The following is a 26,594-nucleotide window of genomic DNA, read 5'->3' on the forward strand; positions in this document are numbered from 1 at the left end:
TGTGTGTGTGTGTGTGTGTGTGTGTGTGTGTGGCAGGTAACGAGGTTTACAAATTGTCTACTGCTCAGTCTCACCTCCTGCTCGTCAATACGCACCTTCCTCCCTCTCGTTTTTTTGACTGCAGCACTACAGTGTATCAACCATTTCTTACGCTATTGTGGGCAGGTTACATTGTGTGTGCTGTTGTCCGGGGCCTGTGCCTTGTGAAAGTCACACAATGGACTCTTGATGGACTTTGTGCATGAAAGTTTGCAAGTGACTCAACGGAGTGCAACAGAGCTTGAGCGAAACAGCAGAATGATGTGAGCTGTGGGAAACGTAAGCGGTACACATAGAGAGCCACAAAAGCGGTGACGGAGATCCTCAGGAAAAACTGGTTCCAAAAAAGGGGAAGGAAATGAGTGTGTTGTATGCGGGACCTTGCAGCAGAGGCCTCAGAGGGATGGCAGGAAGACGTGGGTTGAAAGACAAAGAGGAAAGTGGCACTACGACAAGGGTGTGGTACTTTCTTTTCCTCTTTTTTTTTTTTTTTAAATCCCAGGTCTTGATGCAGATCTGCTGCCGTGCCACCCTGTGTATCCTGAGGCAACGAGCCATGGGCACCCGCAAAGGTGCCAGCAAGTCCTCCAACCCACCTCGTGCTCAATCTGCTCCCCTTCTGCCTGCCCAGTCAAACAGCCCTCTTTGAACAGAGAGCCCTAACTTGTGCCCCGTTTTCACACGCCCCCTCCAAGCCTCGCACACCCTTTTACTGCTCAGCAAATTGAGTCAGGAACACGCAAGCTTTGCAGCCTGTTTAATGAAGGTAAAGATGGAGACAAAGGCCCCACAAACCCACGCTTGCCATCACACGAAGAGCAAAAACATGAACATAATGAGGCCATCACACACAGGGTATTTCAATGGGGAACAGCGGCGCGCACTGGTATACTGCTAGGAACAGTCTGCCCTTTACAAATCAAACGTGGAGGCGGCTGTGAGCGTGCCTTGTGCACATGATGGAACGAGAGATGGAAAAGGACCGTGCCAATCACTCACACACCATATGGAACGGTGTTCTCACGCCGTACAGCAATACGGGTTTGCCAGGGTTGATGCAATTATGGAGCAGCATCCCATCAAAGATTCCCTTCCACCCACGAGTCACGTACCGTTGACAAGCTCTGCAGGCCCATTGTGAAAGAGGACTTGTTACGCTGCCAGACTGTCATATGCTGCACAGTTAAAAGCAGGCTGTTGCAACACCAAGCACGAGCCGCATAGTCACGCCTTTGCTCATATACAGAAGAAACACTCCCAGTTCCAGTTAGCGAACAACAGGCGCCTTCAGTGTTACCAGAAAGTCCACACACACTCCTTTTCCTGCTCGCTGCCTTTTTTGCCCTTGCTGTTATATATGCCCAACCCTAAGTAGATCAACTGACACGACCCAGAATTTAAAATAAATGACCTGTGTGAGGTCGCCTCCAGCTAAAATGCTATTTCTGTCAGTTAATATTCCCGCCCAATGAGGCTAATGATTCCGCTCATTGCCACCCAGTCTCGAGCACTTAAGTGCAGCAGAGTCCAGGTGGGTTGCTGTTTGTTCGTTTGTAGCCACTGATCACGTATCAGGATGTGTGTGTGTGTGTGTGTGTGTGTGTGTGTGCGTGCGTGCGTGCGTGCGTGCGTGTGTTAAGCCTGGTCACTGCATTTGGGCCACAATGGAAGAAAGGATTATCAAGTTGATACCTGGCTGGAAACTAACAGTGGCTACTGATAAGTCAACTAGTCCACCTTCTTTCTTCTCTTGCCCCCCCCCGCCCCCCCAGCCCGTCCCCTTCCTAAATGCCATGTGTGTGTGTCCTATCCTCTCTTCCTCTCATCTTCTCATCTCTTCCGTCCATCATCAGCTGGCTTCTGCGGGCGGATTGTCATGCAAATGAGGCCCTAGGCATTGGGTGCGCTGATAAGGAGGGCTTCTCGTTTCACAGGGTTTTGTTTTCTAAACAGTGATGAGCCGAGTTGAGACCAACGAAAGGGGCTCACGAATGGCTCCTCTTACACACTATGTTTACATGCCATCAATATTCTGGTGGAGGCCAACATTGCGGTTTCTGAAACATTTGGGATGCGCCATTTACAAGCGCCAGCCGACAGACTGACTCGCATGTACACGGGAAATGGAATATCTCGATTTGAATGGTGATGCATGGACACATGACGTCATTTCTGCTTCTTACGTTCTCTCGCGCGCAAAACACATTAAATTCATGTCCTTCACTACACTAATGGGTATCTGTTTCCTCCTCCCTCTAAAAGTGTGTTTCTGTACTACGCCTGAATTTCACCATGTTTGTGTGTGTCTACTTGTGTATTTCCGGTAGTTTTTGCGGACAGACGGCGCGCATACAAGTACTTCCTGTGCTCAAAAGACCAAGATTCATGCGCAGAACACCAACCAATGTTTCGTTGCAAGGAGGTAACCGATTGTGGTGTATGACCAAATATTTGGTTTGGAAAAGGGGTTCCTCATCGGTTTTTATTCGGGTTTTTGCGCACCTTTACGTGGCCTTTCAAAACCCAAATATTGCCAAAGAATAGGTTTTGAAAGCCTTATTGATTGCAAGTAAACGCAGTGAGTGTGGCGCCTTGTGTTAAGTGACTGGGGGTGAACTGAGTGGAGTCAAGCGATTGAGGTCGGCAAAGTCCAAGAGTTGTGAATTTCCGAGGAGCCACCTTCAAACGTTTTGTGGTCACGTCCTAAAACGGCACTCTCCAGAATGCGCCCTTGAGCTCAATTTTGATGACATCATCCACCGTGCGTTACGCCACATACGTATGGTTGGTCCTTTTTTGACACTTGCTGTGAAAAACAATGGAAAGCATGTTTTACCTCCAGCAAATAAAGCGTTTCGGGACTAAATTACGAGTGGATTCCAAAGCGTTCTATTGGAACAGTCAAATTATATGAAAAACAGATGTTGGAGCTGCAGCCGACATGAAGAAAAATGTCTGACATATTTCTGTTGGAGTCATCAATGAGCTCGCCTTTGGCCACCGTGCACACAAGTGGTCCGAATGGTCAGCTTGGTCTTGAACAAGACTTTCCTTCACTGTGTGACCCCCTCCTGCACCCTTCACCCCTTTCTCTCGTCCCAATCAAGTTCCTCCATTTATGTCCCTCTTTCTTCCTTTTGAAGTCTTCCCTTCCTTGTAAAAAGCCAAACTGGTGGTTTTCGCTGCAGCCTTGGGTGTGAGAGAGGGGAAGAATGGGGTGGGGTTTGTAGGTTAAGTTTAGGCTGGCCCTCTGTGCTTTCCATTGAGGGCACTGGGGGGAGGTGGGTGTAGTAAAAGCTCGAATTTTAGGGCCTCCCAGTTTTTATTTTATGATTGGCTGTTTTTTTAACGGGCAGGGAGCTACAGCTGGTGTGAGTGTGAATAGCTGCCCAAGGTGACCGAGTCCCAATAAAGTGAAGGCCAGCCTGGCCGGGGCCTCCAGCCAGGCTATGGGACCTCCTTTATAGGCCGCCTTACGAGCCCAGGCCTCTATTAAAACCTGGCAGGGCTGCACTGAGGAATTTAGGGCCAGGAAACAAGAGAAAAATAGGGTTGGTGTGTCAGGAGGTGGCGGGATACCAAGTTGAAGGGGGGTGTTGAAGTTGAAGGGTGACTAATGGGGAAAGTTGATAGAGGCGCATGTGCGTGAAGAGGGCCTGGTGCTGTGTGTACGCTCGCGCATGTTGGCGGGCAATTTAAGATGTATGTATCAGCCCTGTATCTGTCCCACTCACTGGGAGAAAATACTCAAGTTTAAGGTAGCGTAACAATTGCAGTATGTGACTGGAGGTCACATTACTAACCTCAACATTGTGGTGCTGGTGTCACATTTGGCGCACATGATGTACGTGTGTGTGTGTGTGTGTGTGTGTGTGTGTGTGTGTGTGTGTGTGTGTGTGTGTGTGTGTGTGTGTGTGTGTGTTTGTGCTCATGGGCCAATGTCAGTGTGTGGAATGATGAGCAGCCAGTTTTGACTCACTCAGTCACCTAGCCTTATCTGAAGATCCGTCAGTCAACATAAAAAAACTGACAAGCAGTCACATGTGTCCTCACAATTACTCAGAATAGTAATTGGCTTCCGGAGATTTCGTCGGGTATATGTAGTTCAAATTTTATTCATCTCTGTGCCCAGTATTGGTTTATACGAATATAAGCGGTATTTTTCACTGACCAACTTCAAGATGAGCCCATTACAAAATCACAACATACAACATAATATACAACACTCATTTTGCTCCTTTGTGTTGACAAGAATATTTGAAAATACATGTCCTGTTTTACCTTTTAAAACCATATCTGCTGAAACTTTCTTTCTATGATTCCATCCATTTTTTTTTACCTCTCAAGTCTCTTGTTGGCTTGACAAATCAATGACCGAGAACAGAAATGGCACTGGCTTTTCATGAAAGTAATTGTAAACAGTCATCGTGCTTCATGTATTGGAAGGAACACACCATCGCCGCAGTACAACAATTTGTGACATATGACATGCTCATGTGCTCTGCTCTTTTTCTTGCTCCCCCCTTCTGTAGCGGTGGAGACACAGAGCACCAGCTCAGAGGAGATGGTACCCAGTTCTCCATCTCCACCTCCCCCACCTCGTGTCTACAAGCCCTGCTTTGTGTGCCAGGACAAGTCCTCAGGGTATCACTATGGGGTCAGCTCCTGTGAGGGTTGCAAGGTGAGAAGATCTCACTGTAGTGATGCAGTAACACTACTCTGCTCTCTCGCATTTGGAAAATTACTTTGGCTTCTATTACCCGAGGAAATGAAATTGCAAAGAAAGAAAGAGCATCGAACTGCAACGTTTAAAAATAGAGATTGCCTCGCAGGAAAGGCTGGCTTGCAATTAAAATGTCACGTCATATGATGGCTCGACTATAATGGAGAACGTCTCTCTTGCCCTCTCCCCTTTTGTCTCGGTCCTTCGCCATGCTTTAGGGTTTCTTCCGTCGCAGTATCCAGAAGAACATGGTGTACACCTGCCACCGAGACAAGAACTGTCAGATCAACAAGGTCACACGCAACCGCTGCCAATACTGCAGGCTGCAGAAGTGCTTTGAGGTTGGCATGTCCAAGGAAGGTGAGCGCTACCATTCCAGTTCCTTGACTGACTAACTCACTCACTCACTCACTCGCCCACCCACCCACTCACTCTCTCACTCACTCAGGAATACATTTGAGGTTTACAATTTCACTCTGAAAGAGGAATGGACATTTGAATACAATTCATTAAGGTTTTTATTTTCAAGCACAAGGTGATGGATTTCAAACATGTATCCACATTGCAAACATTTGTCTGATCAGTATCATCGGCATTTTTATACGGTTTACAAATTTTGACAGTTGAGCATCTCTTTTCGAAACAGTTTTCCACTGTTGTATCAAGGCTGATTTTTTGTTTTCTGTCAAACACGCGGGAAAGGAAAACCAGAGTCGCCGATGCACAAGCAAACAATAAACAATGTGGACTCGCTCACACAGGAGCTGCTGTCAGTCACAGCTCACACCCAGACGCACACACACACACACACACACACACACACACACACACACACACACACACACTGAGACTCACCGACGCTACATGCCACCTCAGCAGGCCCCGCCTCTTAAGGGCACATATTACACCTAAAACACAGCGGCTACAACACATTCAGTATTTTCTCTAGACAGTTTTTGCATTAGGGTTGGACAATATTCAGATTTGGTCACCGTTTCACCATCTCGTCACCACACCAGCGTGTGCAGTAATACCGTCGCTAATTTTCGGCTTATTTTGTAGTTTGCGCCAACCGCCGCAACTTTGTCTGGACTCATAGCCCAAATCCGCAATCAATGTTCGTTGACATTTGAACCAAGTTCGAATGGATTACTAATTGAACTTGATCAATGATAAATAAAGGGCACTTTTGCGGTGCTTTGTCTACACGGTATTTTGTCCAAAACGCTTTTTTGAAAACAGAGCAATGCGTAGGTAGCCATGCGACACGTGATACATGCACTCCTTGAGCCTCTTATTTCTCTTCATTCTTAACTCATTTCATTCCTTGGCGATTTTGACGCAGATTGGTTTATTACAAGCATCTGACATGCAGCTATAATATAAGCCACGTCATTTTGTAATGTGTCATTTCAACACAGCAGCCACTCAGATTGAAGGCTCTTTCTATCGATATCTATGCTCTATCAATATCTATGATCCTGCCAGCCGCCTGCCTGAAATGTATGTTCTTTGCTTCTTTTTTCTAAACGATCACGAATTCCCCCCAAGTTAGCATCTCAGAAAGTCTTTCACAACTTAGCAACTTGTTGCACAGTTCCCGTTTGAACTAACAACTGAAGAAACGATGCCGAATTACAGGAGTTGCATTTATGGAGGGAACAACTCACTGGACCATCTTTGGAAATTCACTCTGCCGCTCCAAACACACGCAATCTCATCAGAGCAGTGCACAAGCGTGAGAGTGAATTTTTGAATGCGCCCCTCGTCTCGTGGTCATATTGGCTGTCACGTGAGGAATGGAATGTCAGTCCCCGGGTGGTGAAAAGAAACATGATCGCCTACGATTAGTTTAGTTATAGTAATACTGAGTTAAAAATACAAATGCACCTTTGTATGTGCTATCAAAGCATGATATTTAATGTCGTATTAGGTCGCCGCGCACTGCCATTTATTGACGTCGGTGTTGAAAGTGACACCGTTGCTATTTTTAGACAAGGCGGGATACCGTATCGCCGAAATACCGCCCAACCCTATCCCGCATGCAGTTTTGCAGGTTGCGTTCAAATAGATTTGCAGCATGTTTCAAAAGTGTGTTTATTTTATCATTTCAAAAGTGTTTCATCTTAAGCGTGTGCTCGGGTTAAAACTAACAGACTGTTTACAAATAAATAAAATAAAGAAGGTTGCACAATATCACAGACTTTCATCAGTTGCCAGTTGGTCTGGGATGTATTCCGCAGGATAAATGGGCTTCATGTATTGCTATCAGCGTATTTCAAGTCCTACTCACTATGTGCAAGTTAAATGGCTGCGGCGGAAAGTCAAAACTAACGACTGAAGTGTGTGCAGCCTGTTGCTGCGCTATCCTGTACTGTCGGAGGCATGGGGTCAGGATCCGCATTGTGATTGTCAATGTGACTCTGGCTGTCATATGACTACTTTCTTTTACTACAGCACACCCAGGCTGAACGTAAGCAGAAAACATGTAAAATTACCGCGGTGGTGGTGGGATGGCAGAATTCACACCATTTGCACAAAGAAAAAGGCACACTTCTGCCCTTTCCAGAAATCGGGTGGCCGTCCGGGCGCAAACGGCAATTTGGCGCCCCGCGCACAGCCCCTGGGACATGCACGTGGGTGTAATGGTTTGTGTGGGATGTACGTTAAGACCGGGATCACATTGTGCCTCTGCTATTACTGGATATCCTGAGAGGAAGGAAAGAATGGGAGGAGGGAGAGGAGGGAGAAAGAAGACTGGCCTATCAAATTGATAGAGAGATGGACAAGGAAGAGAGTGGCGATAAAAAGGAGATAGCCAATGTCCAAGCTGTGCTAAAGGAAATATGTTAATACTGTTAAGGGCAACCTCGGTTGTTAGTCCCTTCTGGTTTCCATAGTCGTGACGCTGGTAACAAAAACAAAAAAACACAGAGCATGAGTTTTGTCACATGTGATCACAAGTGAACCTTCTGTTTGCTGCTTGCACGAGCAAAATGGTTTTGTTTTCTGTGACCGCCCGCCATCCCCCACCCCCTACTTCATTTAGCGGTACGCAATGACAGAAATAAGAAGAAGAAGGACGTGAAGGAAGAGGTGGTGCTCCCAGAGAGCTATGAGCTCAGCGGAGAACTTGAGGAGCTTGTCAATAAAGTCAGCAAAGCTCATCAAGAAACCTTCCCGTCACTTTGCCAACTGGGGAAATACACCACCGTAAGTCTCACACACACACACACACGCACGCACGCACGCACGCACGCACGCGTGCACACACACACACACACACACACACACACACACACACACACACACACACACACACACACCGACACACAAATGTATGACCTCTACCAATTTTATTTCTTTTATTTTTTTTAACTTCCAGCACGTACGGTAATACTCGAGCGTCACTGACAGTTCGCATTTAAAAGCATAAATCCACCGTAGCTTTCCCAAAGTGCTGGTGCCCTAACTAATTCAGTTCCCCATTTAACCCTCTGTGAGGCCTCCCCATGATTGATGCAACATGTAAATAGATTTCTCCCCTTTGATGGATGTGAAATGTAAATGGGTTGTGAGGGCTCAATGCAAACAGGGTTGCCCACCGCCTCCGCAGGCAGGACACTGATTCATCGGTGCTTTTGTGTGTGTTCAGAACTCTAGCTCTGACCACCGCGTCCAGCTTGATCTGGGTCTGTGGGACAAGTTCAGCGAGCTCTCTACCAAATGCATCATCAAAATTGTGGAGTTCGCCAAACGGTTGCCAGGATTTACCAGCCTCACCATCGCTGACCAGATCACCCTTCTTAAGTCTGCCTGCCTGGACATTCTGGTGAGTGCATCTTCATGCCGTACAAATGAGTTTGCAAAAAGCTAGTTGTGGTTTGAAGAAATACTGGCACCTGGTGGATGTAGAAGGTAATTCAAGAGGATTTGCCTATTCTCGGTTGACCTTGCAGGGTATTGCTTGGTTTTGAGATCACTTAGGGCCTAACTGATCTCAAAACCAAGCAATACCATGCAAAACTGTCACATTATTAGTGCCTAACTGTTAGGCACTAATAATGTGACAGTTTTGTCTTCCGGCAATATATTGTTGAAAGCAAATAATAATAGCCCACAAGTTACACACATCTCCCCCTTCCAAACAGATGCTTCGGATCTGCACACGCTACACTCCAGAACAGGACACAATGACCTTCTCTGATGGCCTGACTCTGAACCGGACTCAAATGCACAACGCTGGTTTTGGACCGCTGACCGACTTGGTGTTTGCCTTTGCCGGCCAGCTTTTACCTCTGGAGATGGACGACACCGAAACCGGCCTCCTCAGCGCCATCTGCCTCATTTGTGGAGGTACTGCAGTCTGATTTGCAATCGGCACTGCCTGGTCACAGGGATTTGTGCATACCTTATACTGCATATGCATGACAAAGTCAATAGCTTCAGGTGTGCTCTCTACATTCTTCATCAGATCGTATGGATCTGGAGGAGCCCCAGAAAGTGGATAAGCTGCAAGAGCCTCTACTTGAGGCTTTAAAGATTTACGCCCGCCGCCGTCGCCCCAACAAGCCTCATATGTTCCCCCGCATGCTCATGAAGATTACGGACCTCAGGGGCATCAGCACCAAGGGTAAAGACTACTTGTATTTGGTCAGATACATATTCTTTGATTAAGATGACAATAAGGTAAAATAATAGTCATAATAATAATGATGATAATAATATGTGCCATATGATTTTTTTTCTGCCAATTTCACATGGAGGCTTGTTTCTTAGACCCCTTCTGTAACAAGTTATTCATATTAGCTGCATATTTCAAGAATAAATATACAATTGATCTCAATACAAACTCGAAAAGAATCTGTCTCAAGTTAAGTAGATTCAATTCTTAGAGTCGTCATGAATCAAAACCATAATGCTTCACTCCGCAGCAAGCAAATGACATGGCCAAGAAGTCAGCGTTTCTCATACCGTCCACCACAGTCATGAAATAAAATGCAAACATATTCGAATCCTGCCCAGCACAACTCTTAGTACAAGCTGGAGCAAACCTCAGTAAAAAGAAACGTTTAGAAGGGTGACACATGAGGAGAGTTTTGTGTCATTGTGCTTTTTAGATGTGATTTGAATGAGTGAGCCATTGATCGCAGCATGCAAAATGGCGTCGGTGACAACTGATCACTCCGATTGTCTGTTAGCTATCAAATCCGTGCATGAGCTATGTCGAATTAATTAAGCCCAGCAAAATGTTGCTCTTTACTTGGGCTCTGTGCTCCTTGATAATGAGTGTGATGGACACTGTTGTCAAGATGTGCGAATAGAAATTCATAAAAGCCTGACTGTGGATGCTATGGTCAAGAATGACACATGCATGCACGCAGGCCCAGCCCTCATTGAGGTGTTGTCACCCTGGCGATACCGCTGAAAATTTTCTAATCCACGACCCCTCAACTGTGAGGCAGATGCGTGAACCACTTTCCTGCCGTGCCACCCCACTGAAAAACATCACAGCTGATTCATAAAAACTAATTGTTAAACATCCCCAGAAACAGAAGCCAGATCAAGGTTTATCGTTTCTAAGATGAACTGACCTATATTATATTATAAAGCTTCCCCTTGTGAAATCAAGACATAATACCAGCATATTTTTTTTTCAGGTGCAGAGAGAGCCATCACTCTAAAGATGGAAATCCCAGGCCCGATGCCTCCTCTGATCAGGGAGATGCTGGAGAACCCGGAGGCTTTCGAGGACCAAACGGAGCGCAACGACAGCCCGCCGCCGCTACCCCCGCAGCCACCTCTGCCCCCCGCCCTCGTGCTGAAGCAGGAGGCCGAGGACGAGGACGACAGCTGGGCCGCAGAGAACGGCAGCGAGCCGTCACCTGAGGATGAGGAGGAGGACGACGACGATGACGTGGGTGATGAAGAGAGAGACAGGGGCTCGGACAGCGATGGCGAGCAGTGGGGGGTTTTGAATGCCATCGATTTAGATGGCAACAGGAAAGGCCTTGTAGGGAGGGCGCAGTGAACAACCCATTTCATACACATGCACTGATTGATGACGCCCACACAAACACACTTGTGCGCGCATACACACACACACACGCGCGCACACACACACACACACACACACACACACACACACACACACGCACACGCACACACACACAGATCAACTCCATCTCTCACCTCAATAAAAAGCCGGCCTTCTCAAAACATCTTGATGTCCTCCAGTGGAGCCGTATGAGTTCAGAAGCATTAAACTGCGGCCCACATGCACCATGACAAATGAAGTCCAGACACATCAAGCAAAGGAGGGATGACAGTAAAACACACACACACACACACACACACACACACACACACACACACACACACACACACACACACACACGTGCAAACTCCTTTCAAGGCCAAGGGGGATGTTACATGACAAGAAGAAGCAAAGCTCTAATGTCTCCACTATTTGTTGTTCCAATCTTTCGAGGACAAAGCACATTTCTCAAAACGAACACATGGACAAGGCAAAACCAAATCACATTATGTTAACCTTTGCTTTTGTGGTTATTGCTTTCTCAATTTATGAAAGTCCATATATATGTGTGCGTGTGTCTGTGTGTCTGTGTGTGTGCACTGTATATCATACACACACATCCAATTCCAGTGAAACTGGGAAATTGTTAAACATATATAAAAACAGATTTAAATGACTTTCCAAATTATGTTGAACCTAGGCGGCACTTTGGTCATTTGCATTTTCTCCCCGTGCCTGCGTGGGTTTTCTCTGGGTACTCCAGTTTCCTCCCACATTCCAAAAACATGCGTGGCAGGTTAAAGGAACGTTCTAAATTATCCCGAGGTGTGTGTGTATGTGTGAGCACGAATGCTTGTTTGTCTCTGTGTGCCCTGTGATTGGCTAGCAACCAGTTTGGGGTGTCCCGCCACCTACCACAATTTTATGTTTAACACAATATCCCAACTTGACTGGAACTTTGTGTTTGGATGTCCATATATATATACACACACACACACATGTGTGCGTGTGTGTGTGTGTGTGTGTGTGTGTGTATGACTCCTTATTTTGAAGAGCTTTCCTGAGAGGCTATTTAGAGGGAAAGCAAAATGCAGGCTGGGTCTTCCGTAACAGTTCAGCAAGTTTTTCTTTTGGTTTTTTTTTTTTGTTTTGTTTTTTTGATTTTTTTTTTTTTTTTGGTTTTTTTTTAAGCAATGGTGATAGGGGCTCACTGTGGCCGACAGTGCTAATCGAACCGTGAGGACTGTTGACACAATGCAGTGAGTAGTCCTGACTGCAGCAATTTCTTCTGCTGGGCTCTTTCAGGCCGCCACTTTTGAATTCAGTGTTGTGCCAAAGTTAGGAAAAGTTCAGATTTTTTTTTTTTTTTGGATGGGGGGGTGGTGGTGGTAGTTTGAGTATTGGCAGGTTCTCTGGCCACTATTTGTACACACGCTCCTCTTTCAGTTGTTGCAGATTTACACCTAATCGTACATGTAGCACTTTTGTACAAGATAAACGCATTGGCATGTTCAACCGGCAATACTATCAACTTCGGAGCTTTGAGCATGGAGGGAGGGAGAAACAAAGAAGAAAATCATCAGCACGCAATCGAACACACATATGCAAGTGGAAAGCAGGAAAATTCTTACGGAAGATATTTTGGAATAAGACTCAGGGCTTTTCGGTGAGGACCAAACACTAGCTGCTTGCAGGCACTAGGAACAGGCAATATTTACGTGTGTATTCTTGACCCCGTTTTTATTAGTTCGACCCCTTTGGCGTGTATATAGAAGGTGACATCGAAGTCTGAGCAGGTAGCGTGGTTGCCAGTGTGATTTGCGGCATCATCCTTGGCCAACCTCCACTTAGGCCGGCATCCATGCAACACGCTGCCTCCTCATCCCAAAAAGCCATCATTATATTATCATTTCTTGTGCTATATCCTCACTTCTCTCTTTAAATGTGTAGGACTATGTGTTCTTATGTATCATTTATATATTTCTATGTTGCCAAAATGTCTCGTTTGGCAATCAGTGGTGGGAAAAGCAGCTGAATTTTACTGAACATAATTTTACTTTTTTTCTTCTCTTGAAAGCAATATGTCGCGACGTGACAGGAGGGCCCATAACGTGAATGTGGGCAGGTCTCCTCATTTTCAGTTGTGTGTGTGTGTGTGTGTGTGTGTGTGTGTGTGTGTGTGTGTGTGTGTGTGTGTGTGTGTGTGTGTGTGTGTGCGTGTGTGCGTGCGCGCATGAACAGTGAAGCCCAAAATCATTCATACCTCAGCCACATTTTGAGTTCATGTGAACTGTTTTCCGTTGAATGCATATACTTAGCTGGAAATGACTCAAGAAAGGGGTAATTTTGGTATTCATAAATTTTCAAACATTTACATCATTTCTTTTTCCAGCCATGTCAAATGTTGTGGATCAGTAATTCTCAAACTTTTTATACCAATAACACCTAAAAAAATATATACAGTCGCTCTTCAATTACCATCAGCCACTGTGACATTTTTCACAGTGGAAATGAACATTCATACTGCGCCCAACTATCATAAAATTTTTAAAAAAAATGGTTCAGCAAAAATATAAAAATGATTTAATTAAAATGGCCTGCATTTGACCAATTTGAACCATTCACCAAAATAAAGCTTCACTTTCAATTTCACTCCACATGTAGCGGAGTCTTGAGTGACTTTGGGCGAGCTGCGTGCGAGCGTGTTTGCAGCCATAGGATGTCCGCTGTTACGGTGCTCTCACACACTCAAGTGTCTTTGTGTGATGCCTTTCTGCTGGGCTGTTACCATGGTAATGTAATGTTGATGCAGGCAGAACTTTTAAGGTGATGATGCTGTTTTCATCGTTCTATTTTTTCAACATGGCCAATGTGTTGTGTACCCATTGTTTATGTTAACTCTTGTTATACAAAGAAAAGCCATATAAACAGTAAGCGGCACAATAAACTACTTTTGTGAGATTTACGGACACCTTTTTTTCTCTTCCTAGTTGCAATTCCAGATAGATGCCAGTAGGTTTTGGTATTTTTCAATTTCCTTTAAACGTTAAAAAAGGTGTGTGTGTGTGTGTGTGTGTGTGTGTGTGTGTGTGTGTGTGTGTGTGTGTGTGTGTGTGTGTGTGTGTGTGTGTGTGGGAGGTGGGGGGTGATCTAAATTAATCCATGTACAGTATTCAGTTCAGAAGGAGGATGAATGTGGCAGAAGTTGTACATAGTTGCATAATGAGGATTTCAAGACTGCCTGGCGGTATAGTAGCCAATTTTAAAGGGGCCAACAGACACCTAACGAAAACTCCACTATCGGGTTTGTGGAGGCCATTTTCTTCCAGGTAAATTTTTGATTCAGAACTTGTATTTGCATACTTCATGGGTCAGGGTTAGCCTACTACTGTAGCTCCACAAGGCGCATTGGAGATGGTGCCAGAAGTTGGTGTGACGTAATCGTGACAAGTTCCAAACGAAGAATTTTTTTCCCTTGTGTCAAGTTATCAGAATTAGACACGTGCAATCATTAGATATAATAAACAATAAAAACATTAAAATACATCTGAGACTCTGTGCTTTTTTACGTGTACTTTACTAGATGAGTTGAATCACAGCTTTTTCGTTTTCACAAGTGCAGAGCGTGAGTACATTTTTCACCTCTACCCGATCGGACGACAAAAGGTGAATCTCGTCACCCGGCCACGAAGTGAATTCGAGCAGACGCGAGCAAGTTTGGCCACTAGAGGGAAGTCGTGCACCGTGACTCGGCCTTGCGGCCGAGTGAGGAGTGGGGGGAAAAAGGAGCTGCATGGGTGCTAAGGTCATGTGGAGAAGTGGGTGCAGTGGCCGGCTCATAAATCACAAGCTCCCGGTGAACAAGGACATCAGATAAAGCTCTGCTCTTAATGCTTGTTCACCGTGCACTTGGAATGAAGGCAGCTGCTGGCATTAATAGGGCTTCATCGCAGCTTTACTCATAGTTTTGTCTCAAAGATGGAGTGCTCTGCTAGCTGTGAGCTAAACTTGTCTTTGGTGATTTATGCCTTGACTTTAAACACAACATGCGATGGAGAAGCTCGCTCCTGGAATAGGTGCGCATCACAGCGCAGCACGGGCGACACTTGTGCAAAAGGTCAAATGTGCAAATAAAAGGGGAGATATGTGTATGGATGAGATATATAGTCCCGGAAGTCAAGTGTAAATCTGAATAGTCAACCCTCGGCCGGGAAATGTCTCAAATTTAATTGATTTTGGAGGCCGGAGATGCCCAAGTGATACTCAATCTTCTCCAAGACAGCGTCTTGTTTGTTTTTATGAGATAAGATAGCAGAGTCCTCCGAGATCTGACACCCAATCTGTGACAAATTATAGGACATCAGGGCCTTAAAGTTAAACAGCATCACATTTGTCACAATAGCACCTTTTAAATGTTTGTCCAAAGCACATCAGAAACAAGCGAATGAATAAACGAAGCCTTTGTGATGGCCTGTGTAAATGTCACGTCAATAATCACGATTTATGCGTTTAGCACAAAGTTTACAACGCATACCTCAGCTGATCAGATCCTTTTATTTTGATATTGTCATAAATTCTCAAAGGAGCAGAGCAGCTATACTTGTTGTAAAATCTTTTTTATTTTTATTTTTTATCCCTCACCCACCCGTCCCCCTCTCAGTGTGCCATTCAGATACAAACGCCTCACCTTGATTTTATTAATAGATAGAGCAGGGTGATAAACACAGATGAGATTCTATCAATTATATGATTGCTTTTAATTAACTATCATTAAAGACAGATCAATAATGCCAGACTCAAATTAAAATAAGGCCCATACATTATACACTATTTTACAAGGAACAATCAAATGGCCTCATATACCAAGCCTCTGGAAAGGAGTTGCCATGGTAACCAGGGTTGAGGAGGCTGGGGGGTTTAAAGGAAGTGTGTATATACACACTCACACGCACACACACACACACACACACACACACACACACACACACACACACACACACACACACACACACACATACATTCAGCTATACTTTATTATATGAAGGAGATGTAGGGGGGGGGATGTTAATTTGATTGTGAAGGGAAAATATGAGCATTGGAATGCGGTGATGTCAGTCATCCCTGAGCTCAAAGACGATTTGGACATAATGCTTTGTGCACCAAGCTACCCGATAAGGAGGAGGCTGCATTTCAATGTCCATCATGTCACACAATGTAAATGGCTGTCGTGTTGTCCCATTCATTTTCTGGGCTCCTTGTTCCTATTAGGTTTGGGGGGCTCAGGTGGATTACACCTTGGACTGGTCGACAGCCAGTCGCAGGGTACATCCAGACAGACAACCGTTCACACTTGTGCACTGCAATGCCGTCTTCTGAAGAGCTAATATCAAATATCTTCAGCTTCATAGGCCTTGAGTGACAACAGTAATGCGAGGCCATCAGCAACCACTGTGACTTAAGGGGGTTGGGAGAAAGTGGGAGTTGCCTTGCAGCCACCTTTTGCCAATGACAGCATCACAATGCCGTAAATATGTGATTACTGTAACTCATGTTCATAAGGTCAACAAACACTTCAACGCTCGTAAAATTTAGGGTAAAGTACTGATTTACTGAAAATAATGTTTAAAAAAATAATAATATTATTGCAATTTGGGCACCCCGGTGCAGAGGTCCACTCACCTGACTTGTGAGCAGGCAACGAGGGTTCGTTTTCCACTCAGTGGCGGCGTGGACGTGGTAGCGAATGGTTGTTCGTCTCTGTATGTGCCCTGCCACTGACTGGTGACCAGTTCAGGGTGTTGAGCGCCTTTTGCTTGAAGTCAGCTGGGATATGCTCCAGCACTGTCCGCGACCCTGATTAGGATAAACCATGTTGAAAATGGATGGATGAAATGGATAGACTATTCTAATTATTTGTAGTGTGGCATATTCTTGGTGAAATCGATTTGTTTACCATCACTGTTTGGAGGGAAACATCCTCTGTCTGGTCAATTTAATATTTCTTTACAATGGATTCTATTGGTCATTCCCCTCATGGGTTCATTATTTTGACAAATTACTGAAGTGTGACACTGGGTAACACTTTGAAAAAGAAAATCTGTTTTGTTAGAATTTTCTGCTGATCAAAACTCTAATTGGCATGCTGATTCCAAAATTGTAGTTTTTTGTTTTTTTTTCAAGCACGTCATTTTTTTTTTTCACCACAGCTTACCATCCATCCATGAATCAAACTGCTTATACTTACGAGGGTTGCGGAGATGCTCAAGCATATCCCAGCCGTCTTCAAAACTGGTTCAGATCAGCAAAATTCCCCTGATTAGCGGCAGTAATACTTGCCATCTTAATACGACTGGACTCATCTACAGCTGTGTGGCAACTTGTTTTGTGCAGTCACAATTGAGACTCCCAATCAGGACCATCAATATATGCTCGCAAAGTAGGATTTTTTTTTCTTCATCTTGTAACCACGGGCATACTGTTGAAAGTTCTATTTCGTCTTATGCTGTGTGATTAGTTTTCAAAGCTTGTTGTAACCATTCCATCTTCGTGTTTTATTTACGCACAGTCACATTTATTGAATATGTTTTTAGAAAATGGGGTCCTGTATCTCCAAAACTTGACGTGATGAAGAAAAAAAATGATAACAGTTTTGGATTGTGCACCCAAAAATAAGTTGAAAACAGCTGTCAAACTTATGTCAACAAAATATGTCTTCTACAGTGTTATGGAGCAACGAACATGCCCTTTTTGTTTGCCCAAAAAGCTGTGGTTTTGGAGATGCAATGGATTCTTCCGCAATTGCTATCGCACACATTGTATTGCTTAGGTTTCTGTTCAGACTGCTTTCTTCAGGTTTCATCATAGTTATCACAAATGTATGCCCTGCGATTGGGTGGCAACCAGTTGAGGGTGCACCCCGCTTACTGCCCGAAGACATCTGGCAGCCCGCGACCCTCGTGAGGATAAGATGATTAGAAAATGGATGGATGGATGGAGTTATTACAATGGTTTTCCGCCCCCAAAACTTTTGGAGTTAAATCTCATGAGACTTCAACTCGTTTTGGTTTTTTTGGGCCTTCAAATTTTGATGCCTGTGGTAGAAAAAAAGCAAACACAAGCAACATTAGTTAAGCAGTCAGCTGATAAAGCTGACTGCAGCCAAATGTTGTGAGAGGAATATTATGACCTTTGACCTTGATTAAGTCCTGGAGCGGAGGTGTGAGCACAGCTTGATGCGATAGAAGGAGGTGGAGCATCCCGACGCCATATACAAGACCGGGACGTGTGAGTCATACAATATGTCGGCTGCACTCAGGTGGCAGCAGAGGTCGTTACGTGTGATGCGACATCATTTTACAGCTCCTGCTTGGGTCAGAGCAGACAGAAAGGACGTGCTCCTCATTTGTTACACATGCGGCCAACGCGCTGAGGGTTGCGGCTCAGTCAAGGGAAAAGAGAGGAGAGGTGAGGGGAAGGTGAGGAACGTTCTCAAGTGCAAAGACCATAAATTTAATGCCTTCCCCGGTGTGTGTGTGTGTGTGTGTGTGTGTGTGTGTGCGTGTGTGCGTGTGTGCGTGTGTGTGTGTGTGAGAGCACGGGCCATCTAAAAGGGAGGGTAATGGAACAAGTGATGGAGAAGTGGCTGGTGAGGAGAGTGAGGATGGAGGGTGTGCCAGCAGGGAGGAAAATGAAGGGAGAGGAAATAAACAAGGCCCAGGTAGAGGGAAGAGGTGATTTGGGCAGGAGGAGGCGGGATCATAAAAAACTCGGAGATGTGTTCTGGCCTCTGGCTCTTTCATATCTTTTACATTTCTAATTAAAAGAGATAAAGAGTGAGGGAGTCATCAATCCCACAGTGATTTCCCAGTTAAGGTTTTAGAGGGGGCTGTAAACTAGGCAGCCCGGCATCATTGATTTTATAATTAGCTATCGTCACCCCACACTCAAGACGAAGGGAGTGTGCTTGAGAAGAAATTCAAAAAAAAAAAAAAGGGAGGCGACCGTCAAGTGGAGCAGTGAGGCGTGAGGAGGAAGATGAGGATGAGGATGAGGTCGGCCCTGAGGGGGGAAGGTGGTGGAGCCATGGGGAAGGGGCCGGGTGGGGGATTTCCCCCAGTACACACACCTTGAATGAGAAGTGTGTTTGAAGCAGACAACAAGCCAGAGGGAATGTGGCAGCGGTGAGAGAAGAAATGGCACAGTTAATTGCCGGTGAAATGTCACACCAGGATCCAAATATTGCCATGATCTTTGGCCAGAATAAGACACATTACGCCCAATAACAGATCCATAAACCATTTTATTATACAAGAATCCCAGCCCAAAACCTGTTAACATGGCTGATGGAAAGAAAAGACATGGCGGGATGAACACAATTTCCAAAGTATTGGCGCGTTATTGCCATGTGACCACCTCCTCTGGTGACCACCAGAAAGCAAGGACCTGAAAAGTTGCATTCCAAACACAGAGAAGCGGTGTTCACACGGCAACTTTTGCTCTGGTGTATCACCGGGACTGGCCCCCGTAGCGCGTTCACACGTACAAAGTTATACCGGTGTAGCCCCTGAAAACAACTTAAACCGGAGCAAATTTAACCCTGCTCAGGAGGTGGTTTAAAAATTTACTCCGGAGTAAATGCTTGTTTGCGAGGCAACATCGATATAAAAGGGTATGTGTTAGTGGTACAGGGGTAGATTCGCTATGCGTGAGAAGAGTTGATTACATACGGGTATTGCATAACTTGCATCCTGGGTAGTTTGCACTTCTTTCCTTTCTCTCTCTCATCCTTTTACGGTGTCTGATAGACCGCAGCGTTGATTTGTCTGGAGAAGTATAAACCATGGTTTTTTCGATACTGTATGTCACAAACAAGGTGGGGATAAGGAAGTACACTTTAACCATGTTTTATTTTCGTATTGCACGGCCGCAGAAACTGCCATGTGAATGCACCTGGGGCTGCACCGGGGTTAACACGCTTCTCTTTAGTAAGCAGCTTTATACGTGTGAACGTTCCACAAAATATACACCGGTGTAAGATCTATCGCAACAAAATACATCGGTGCAGCACCGATGCAAATATGTGCCGTGTGAACACCCGTAATGAGACATGCAGTGTGCTTCTAAAACCATTTCAGATGTAAAGGATGAACAGCAGAATAACACAGTGACAGTGAGTGATTGGCCTACTAAACCTGCTGCTCACTTATGACTTTTTCCATAATCCCAGCGAAGATGATTAAACATTAAAATCCATTTCTTTTGCACATTATTAATCCATTTCCCTTCTAGCTGCAGTTCAATAAACGGGACATTCTCTCCTTACAATAAAACAAATGCTGCAAAATATCTTGATCGAAAAACTTGATAAAAGTCAAAGGAAAAAATACAGACATAACGTGAACACAGCACACCATATGTAAGGATTAAGATAAGGTCGAAAACGCACTTCAGGCACACATACATACTCGGGACGGGCATTTGGCGACATTTCCTTGAGGGGAAAAGTAATCCTCAATTAAGTGATCAGTTGCAATCTCTTTCTGAATGTTCTGAACTCCCGTTTCAACGGCAACAGCACCGGCGTGTGGGATGTAGCTCAGTTTCCCAGAACTGACATCCCGCTTCTCATTTTCGGACCAACTCTTTGAGACTGAATGCATGCCATGCTGTTCCCCCGCGAGGACAAGTAGATCAGACAATGGATGAAGTTAAAAGCCATGAAGGCAACTAAAGATCATTTTCAAACCAATAGCTCGCTCTGATGCCCGTTCTAACTGTTTTGGTCACGAAATCTTGTGGACTGCTTCAAGATGTGATTCATCAACGCACACAAAACCAAATTCTCAACAATCACTGAGTTGAATAATGATTTCATCTGACCATCCCTAACTCATGCAGGCATTAGCTGCGTAAAATCACTCTAAAAATTGTAGTCTGGTCAAAAAATGGTGCAAAGCCAGAGCAGAAAACTCATCGGCATCAAGGTTTCTTCACCAAGCGTGGCAACTTTTTTGAAATCAGCCAAATTCATCTTGACTACAGCACAAGCACACTTTATTACAAACTCTACAAAACGCATGCAGTCGTGCCAGAAAGATAGGCGGCAGTATCTTGCCACAGGCCCCGGGGAACATGCTGACAGCACGTGATGATATCGGTACCTATAAAGATTTTCTTTCATAAGACTGCTCTTGAATTATTGATGCCCAAATTGAGAGCTGCGTGAATGGTAATGAAGAGGAGAAGGCATTAAAGCCTCTCTGTGAGCGGCGAGAGAATGCCAGCTCAGCTGGTGGGAAGCAAAAGCGTCAAAGTTGGAATATTATTAATATAAAGTTTCTGTCAACTTCAATCTGCTCAACAAGCGTTTGATTGCAAAAACATCTTTGAGCACCTCGGCGACTCTAAATTTTTACTGCGTGCTCATCACCTGCCAACGTCTCGAAGAAAGTTTATTTTAAAATCTTAGTCCAGGAGTAAATGGAGGAGCAATAGAACGTCACGGCACTGCCTTGCTGCAAAATAGTTGGCGTGCGATGCTGTATCAATGCTTTATGCTGTCATGAATCGCATTCAAAGCTGCGATGGGGAGAATTTAATGCTTGCGAGGGAGCTTTGCCATGATTTTCAGCGGGGCCCTGCACAAAACATCATAATTACAGTGCCTGTCATGACTCCTAATCACAAATGTCATAAAAACGACATAACATCCGCCGTAAAGCTCTCGACGTAGCAATGATTCAACTGGAGGCATTCAGCTACAACCTGCGAAGCGGAGCCTAAACGCCCGCGCCGTCCACCTGGGCCAACGTCTTATGCCTGTCATCAACGGGGGGGTTGACCGCCCCCAAGCCAAGGTCCCCCATCCCACCCCCGCACACACACACACACACACACACACACATACACACACACAAACACAACAAAGGAGAACGAAGAAACGAGGAAGATTGCATATCAACATTGAGTCCGTGGAGACATAATGGAAGAACACAAAGGAGCTGCTTCTCCTCTGGGATGTCCACTCTGCTGGTTACCATGGCGACGTGTCGAACAGCTCACTGGTGGGAACGGGCGGGGCTGGTGGGGGACACAGAGCAGAGTGTGCAAAAGTGAGAGAAACGCACAGCGCGGTTGCAAAAGGTTAGACGGAGGGAGTGTCGGAGAGGGAGAGCGAGGGCTTTAATGATGCTGAAAATTGGCCTGTGACGGCGCTACACCCCCGCAGGTAAATCATCGCTACAGCCCGCTGTCAACTTGGCTGTCCCCTTGTCCTCCCATCTCGGCCTTCCCTGGCCCCCTCAACCGTCTCACACCCCGCCTCAACTTCTTTTACGAGCACATATTCAAAACTTTCATCTTCCGGCCATACTCACCCAGTCACCATAAATAATTGCGGGCGTTTTGTCTGTGTGCATTGGTGAGCTCGGAATTCTTTTGTGTGTGTGTGTGTGTGTGTGTGTGTGTGTGTGAGGCCAGATGTGTGAGGTACAATTTAGTGGAGGCACTTAATTCCACCATTTTGGGATTCTTTATTCTTTTGCTTCGCTATATTTCAAGGGGAAATATGTTACTTTTTACTCGGCTGCGTCTTCCCGCTGGCTGGCTTCACTAATTACTTTGCAGAGTGAGGTTGTACACACAAATCAAGTGGCGGGCTCATAAAGTGTGATGCATTGCTCATGTTTAAAGCAGCTACCGTGACAAGGGGCAAATTTGTAGGCTTGTTCAAAGGAAATGTTCACTTTAATATGGCACCAATAATGCAAATCGAAATTCCTTCACTTGAATTTCGTCAATTGTCATCCATTGGTTGTGTTCCGCTCTGACCTTGGCCTTCACTGGGAGGCCGATGCACGTTGACCTTGAAGCCATACTGTATGTTTCATTTCTGCTTTGGAGGCTGTAACACCTCACTGGTCATTCAAGTACCGAAATCAAATGCCTCCAAGAATGCAGCGGTGAGGAGGCTGATGCTTCGGTTGCTGAATGAGAGAGCGAGCGAGTGAGTAATCACAACATGAAACAATGGCAACGTTGTGATGGAAATTCCTGGCATTGCGGCAGCATTCTGAGATACTGTACATTAAGTGCTGTACAGTGGATATACAACGTCCAGTGCCACCTTTGCGTGATATAAAAAGGAGAGAAGTTTCAGAATTACTCAAGCCACTCACTGGAAGTAACATTGAATTGTCAAAATACTACGTAAGTCACACTCATTTTTTAATTGCCCCCGCGCTAAGAAGTCCCCATTTCTGAATTCTATTCAAGTATTGTATCACGCTCGCTAAAAATCCAAGTGATTAGTTACTGATTTAGTTATAAATAAGTACAATTGCTTATTTTACCGAGATACCACGGTGGTATTGTTGGAGGGCTTCATTTCATAAGCTTACTTTCTGTCTGCCCTTTCATTTTTACCCTGGACACATTTGTATGTGTGCGAAGCCTGAAATAAAATGTCTGTCTTCTTTTTCTTTCTTTAGCCTGTACTACTACAAAAGACAAATCTTTGTGAGAGGGGAAGTAAAAAAAAAAAAAAATAAGTACAATTGCTTATTTTACCGAGATACCACGGTGGTATTGTTGGAGGGCTTCATTTCATAAGCTTACTTTCTGTCTGCCCTTTCATTTTTACCCTGGACACATTTGTATGTGTGCGAAGCCTGAAATAAAATGTCTGTCTTCTTTTTCTTTCTTTAGCCTGTACTACTACAAAAGACAAATCTTTGTGAGAGGGGAAGTAAAAAAAAAAAAAAAACAAAACCAAAAAACAACCGTGACAATGTGGTTGCACACCATGTTTTTTGAATGAACCAGTTCCATTCAAACCGTGTCTATTGGGAGTGCTTATGGTTAACCTCAAATTCAGCTGTTCTAGTAAGCTTTTCCTGACATTTCTTTACCTTGATGGATGGATTAAACAAGCGAGAATATTTTGTTTTATCTGTGAGCCAGATGCAACCATCAAAAGAGCTCGCGAGCCATAGGTTCCCGGCCCCTTGTTCTCGTTGAAGCCTGGAGGTTTTGGGTCAACACTGATTGAGTACAGATTCTCCCGTTGACTTATTTGTGCCAGTTACGCACTTTGTGCATATTCTCCATGAAACTTCAGCACCTTTCCCCTTGCGCACGAGAGGCTGTCCAAGGACTAGCACCTCTTAAAGCTGAAACATCATATTGCATGTTTTGATGACGTGTAGACAGACAATACAACGATACTCACAGGAATATATTACTTGCCTCCTGTGAGAAAGGGGTAATATTAGTATTACTGCAGAGTCGCTTACAGTCATAGTGAAGCTCTGATTCAGATGTTTCTGCATGCCTGAATTTATAATACCCAGGGTGGACAAGCCGCACACGCCAGAAGGAGCCGCAATATGTTAGTAATTACACACAAACTATTGAAATCTCTACATTCTATTTAATTTGGTTATGACTTCATGTTTTATTTAGTAAAATGTTCTCCTGACGTATAGTAAAAAGGCATCTATACAAGTACGCCGTCAGCCCAGTTGCTCTCTGTCGTCTTCCTGCATCCTTGCTCTCCCTGCAACTGATTACCCCTCCGCTCTCTGCTCAAGTAAGAAGGAGCAAAAAAACGTGTCTGACCTTTCAACATTAACATCAAAGCATAGACTTCCTAAGTGATCGATGCAAGCAACCAATTACATTTCAACTGCTTACAAGTCCCCTCAAAAAAGAAAAGAGAAGCTTATCATATTAGCGGTGACAGACACTTTTAGCGGTAATTGAAACCGTGACTTTTTAAAAAGACAGTAAACGGTCAAATTGGTAATCGGCTGATGCCTCGTTCTGTGTACAGTAATCCCTCGCTATAACGCGGTTCACCTTCCGCGGTTTCGCTGTTTCACGGATTTTTTTTAGTGCAGTTTTTTTTAATGCTTTTTTTTAAACAGTGAATTGTGTTCTGCAACCTGATTGGCTAAGGGACTGACCAACATGAACAGTCTCCGCACCTCGTCTCTGTACAGCTTGCCAAATTTACCTTTGCAAATTTTTGGTCTTTGGTTTCATTGTATCAGTGGCGGGTGCTGGTCTGTCAAGGAGGGGAAGCTCAATTTCGGCCTACATCATAAAATGTGTCCGTTTAATTATACGTGAATTCTACTCTCTGTTCCTTTTCAAAAAAATGAAAAAAAAAAAAAAAAAAACAAAACCAAAAAACAACCGTGACAATGTGGTTGCACACCATGTTTTTTGAATGAACCAGTTCCATTCAAACCGTGTCTATTGGGAGTGCTTATGGTTAACCTCAAATTCAGCTGTTCTAGTAAGCTTTTCCTGACATTTCTTTACCTTGATGGATGGATTAAACAAGCGAGAATATTTTGTTTTATCTGTGAGCCAGATGCAACCATCAAAAGAGCTCGCGAGCCATAGGTTCCCGGCCCCTTGTTCTCGTTGAAGCCTGGAGGTTTTGGGTCAACACTGATTGAGTACAGATTCTCCCGTTGACTTATTTGTGCCAGTTACGCACTTTGTGCATATTCTCCATGAAACTTCAGCACCTTTCCCCTTGCGCACGAGAGGCTGTCCAAGGACTAGCACCTCTTAAAGCTGAAACATCATATTGCATGTTTTGATGACGTGTAGACAGACAATACAACGATACTCACAGGAATATATTACTTGCCTCCTGTGAGAAAGGGGTAATATTAGTATTACTGCAGAGTCGCTTACAGTCATAGTGAAGCTCTGATTCAGATGTTTCTGCATGCCTGAATTTATAATACCCAGGGTGGACAAGCCGCACACGCCAGAAGGAGCCGCAATATGTTAGTAATTACACACAAACTATTGAAATCTCTACATTCTATTTAATTTGGTTATGACTTCATGTTTTATTTAGTAAAATGTTCTCCTGACGTATAGTAAAAAGGCATCTATGCAAGTACGCCGTCAGCCCAGTTGCTCTCTGTCGTCTTCCTGCATCCTTGCTCTCCCTGCAACTGATTACCCCTCCGCTCTCTGCTCAAGTAAGAAGGAGCAAAAAAACGTGTCTGACCTTTCAACATTAACATCAAAGCATAGACTTCCTAAGTGATCGATGCAAGCAACCAATTACATTTCAACTGCTTACAAGTCCCCTCAAAAAAGAAAAGAGAAGCTTATCATATTAGCGGTGACAGACACTTTTAGCGGTAATTGAAACCGTGACTTTTTAAAAAGACAGTAAACGGTCAAATTGGTAATCGGCTGATGCCTCGTTCTGTGTACAGTAATCCCTCGCTATAACGCGGTTCACCTTCCGCGGTTTCGCTGTTTCACGGATTTTTTTTAGTGCAGTTTTTTTTAATGCTTTTTTTTAAACAGTGAATTGTGTTCTGCAACCTGATTGGCTAAGGGACTGACCAACATGAACAGTCTCCGCACCTCGTCTCTGTACAGCTTGCCAAATTTACCTTTGCAAATTTTTGGTCTTTGGTTTCATTGTATCAGTGGCGGGTGCTGGTCTGTCAAGGAGGGGAAGCTCAATTTCGGCCTACATCATAAAATGTGTCCGTTTAATTATACGTGAATTCTACTCTCTGTTCCTTTTCAAAAAAATGAAAAGGATGCCTTCACCATAAGATCGGTGATTGGCTCATTTCGCTGTCAATCAAAAAGAGATTCAGCCTCAGACAGATCATCCAATCATCATGCAGAAAAGCTGAGCGTCCGGACCAGCCCATAAACGCCCACTGTCCATCGACTCCCAGAGACGCTGAGAGTCCGATGGGCGGGACAAAACCAGCATTTATCCAATGACTCGTCTCGTTTCAATGC

The 26,594-nt window shown here is 44.6% G+C and overlaps 2 protein-coding genes across 8 annotated transcripts in view; one reads left to right on the forward strand and one right to left on the reverse strand.

Annotated features, from left to right (window-relative positions):
- rarga (retinoic acid receptor gamma a) overlaps positions 1–26,594 on the forward strand; it is a 65,475-nt gene that overhangs the window by 37,902 nt on the left and 979 nt on the right. For 3 of the 7 annotated variants that reach the window (XM_019895597.1, XM_019895596.1, XM_019895598.1), the window contains 8 exons: positions 4,572–4,720; positions 4,981–5,122; positions 7,812–7,975; positions 8,418–8,594; positions 8,914–9,118; positions 9,237–9,395; positions 10,423–10,849; positions 10,912–11,289. In XM_019895597.1, the coding sequence (XP_019751156.1) occupies positions 4,572–4,720; positions 4,981–5,122; positions 7,812–7,975; positions 8,418–8,594; positions 8,914–9,118; positions 9,237–9,395; positions 10,423–10,793 (1,367 nt within the window). In that variant the 3' untranslated portion in view covers positions 10,794–10,849; positions 10,912–11,289. Of the gene's footprint in view, positions 1–4,571; positions 4,721–4,980; positions 5,123–7,811; positions 7,976–8,417; positions 8,595–8,913; positions 9,119–9,236; positions 9,396–10,422; positions 10,850–10,875; positions 11,290–26,594 lie in introns of those variants that run through there. The other 4 variants (XM_019895593.1, XM_019895592.1, XM_019895594.1 and 1 more) reach the window with 4 other exon arrangements.
- calcoco1a (calcium binding and coiled-coil domain 1a) overlaps positions 20,653–26,594 on the reverse strand; it is a 19,298-nt gene continuing 13,356 nt past the window's right edge. The window contains exon 15 of the mRNA XM_019895599.1: positions 20,653–21,878. Within this exon, the coding sequence (XP_019751158.1) occupies positions 21,832–21,878 (47 nt within the window). The 3' untranslated portion in view covers positions 20,653–21,831. The remainder of the gene's footprint in view (positions 21,879–26,594) is intronic.

The sequence above is a fragment of the Hippocampus comes genome, unplaced genomic scaffold (assembly GCF_001891065.2).
Source record: "Hippocampus comes isolate QL1 unplaced genomic scaffold, H_comes_QL1_v1.1 scaffold113, whole genome shotgun sequence".
NCBI lineage: Eukaryota > Metazoa > Chordata > Actinopteri > Syngnathiformes > Syngnathidae > Hippocampus > Hippocampus comes.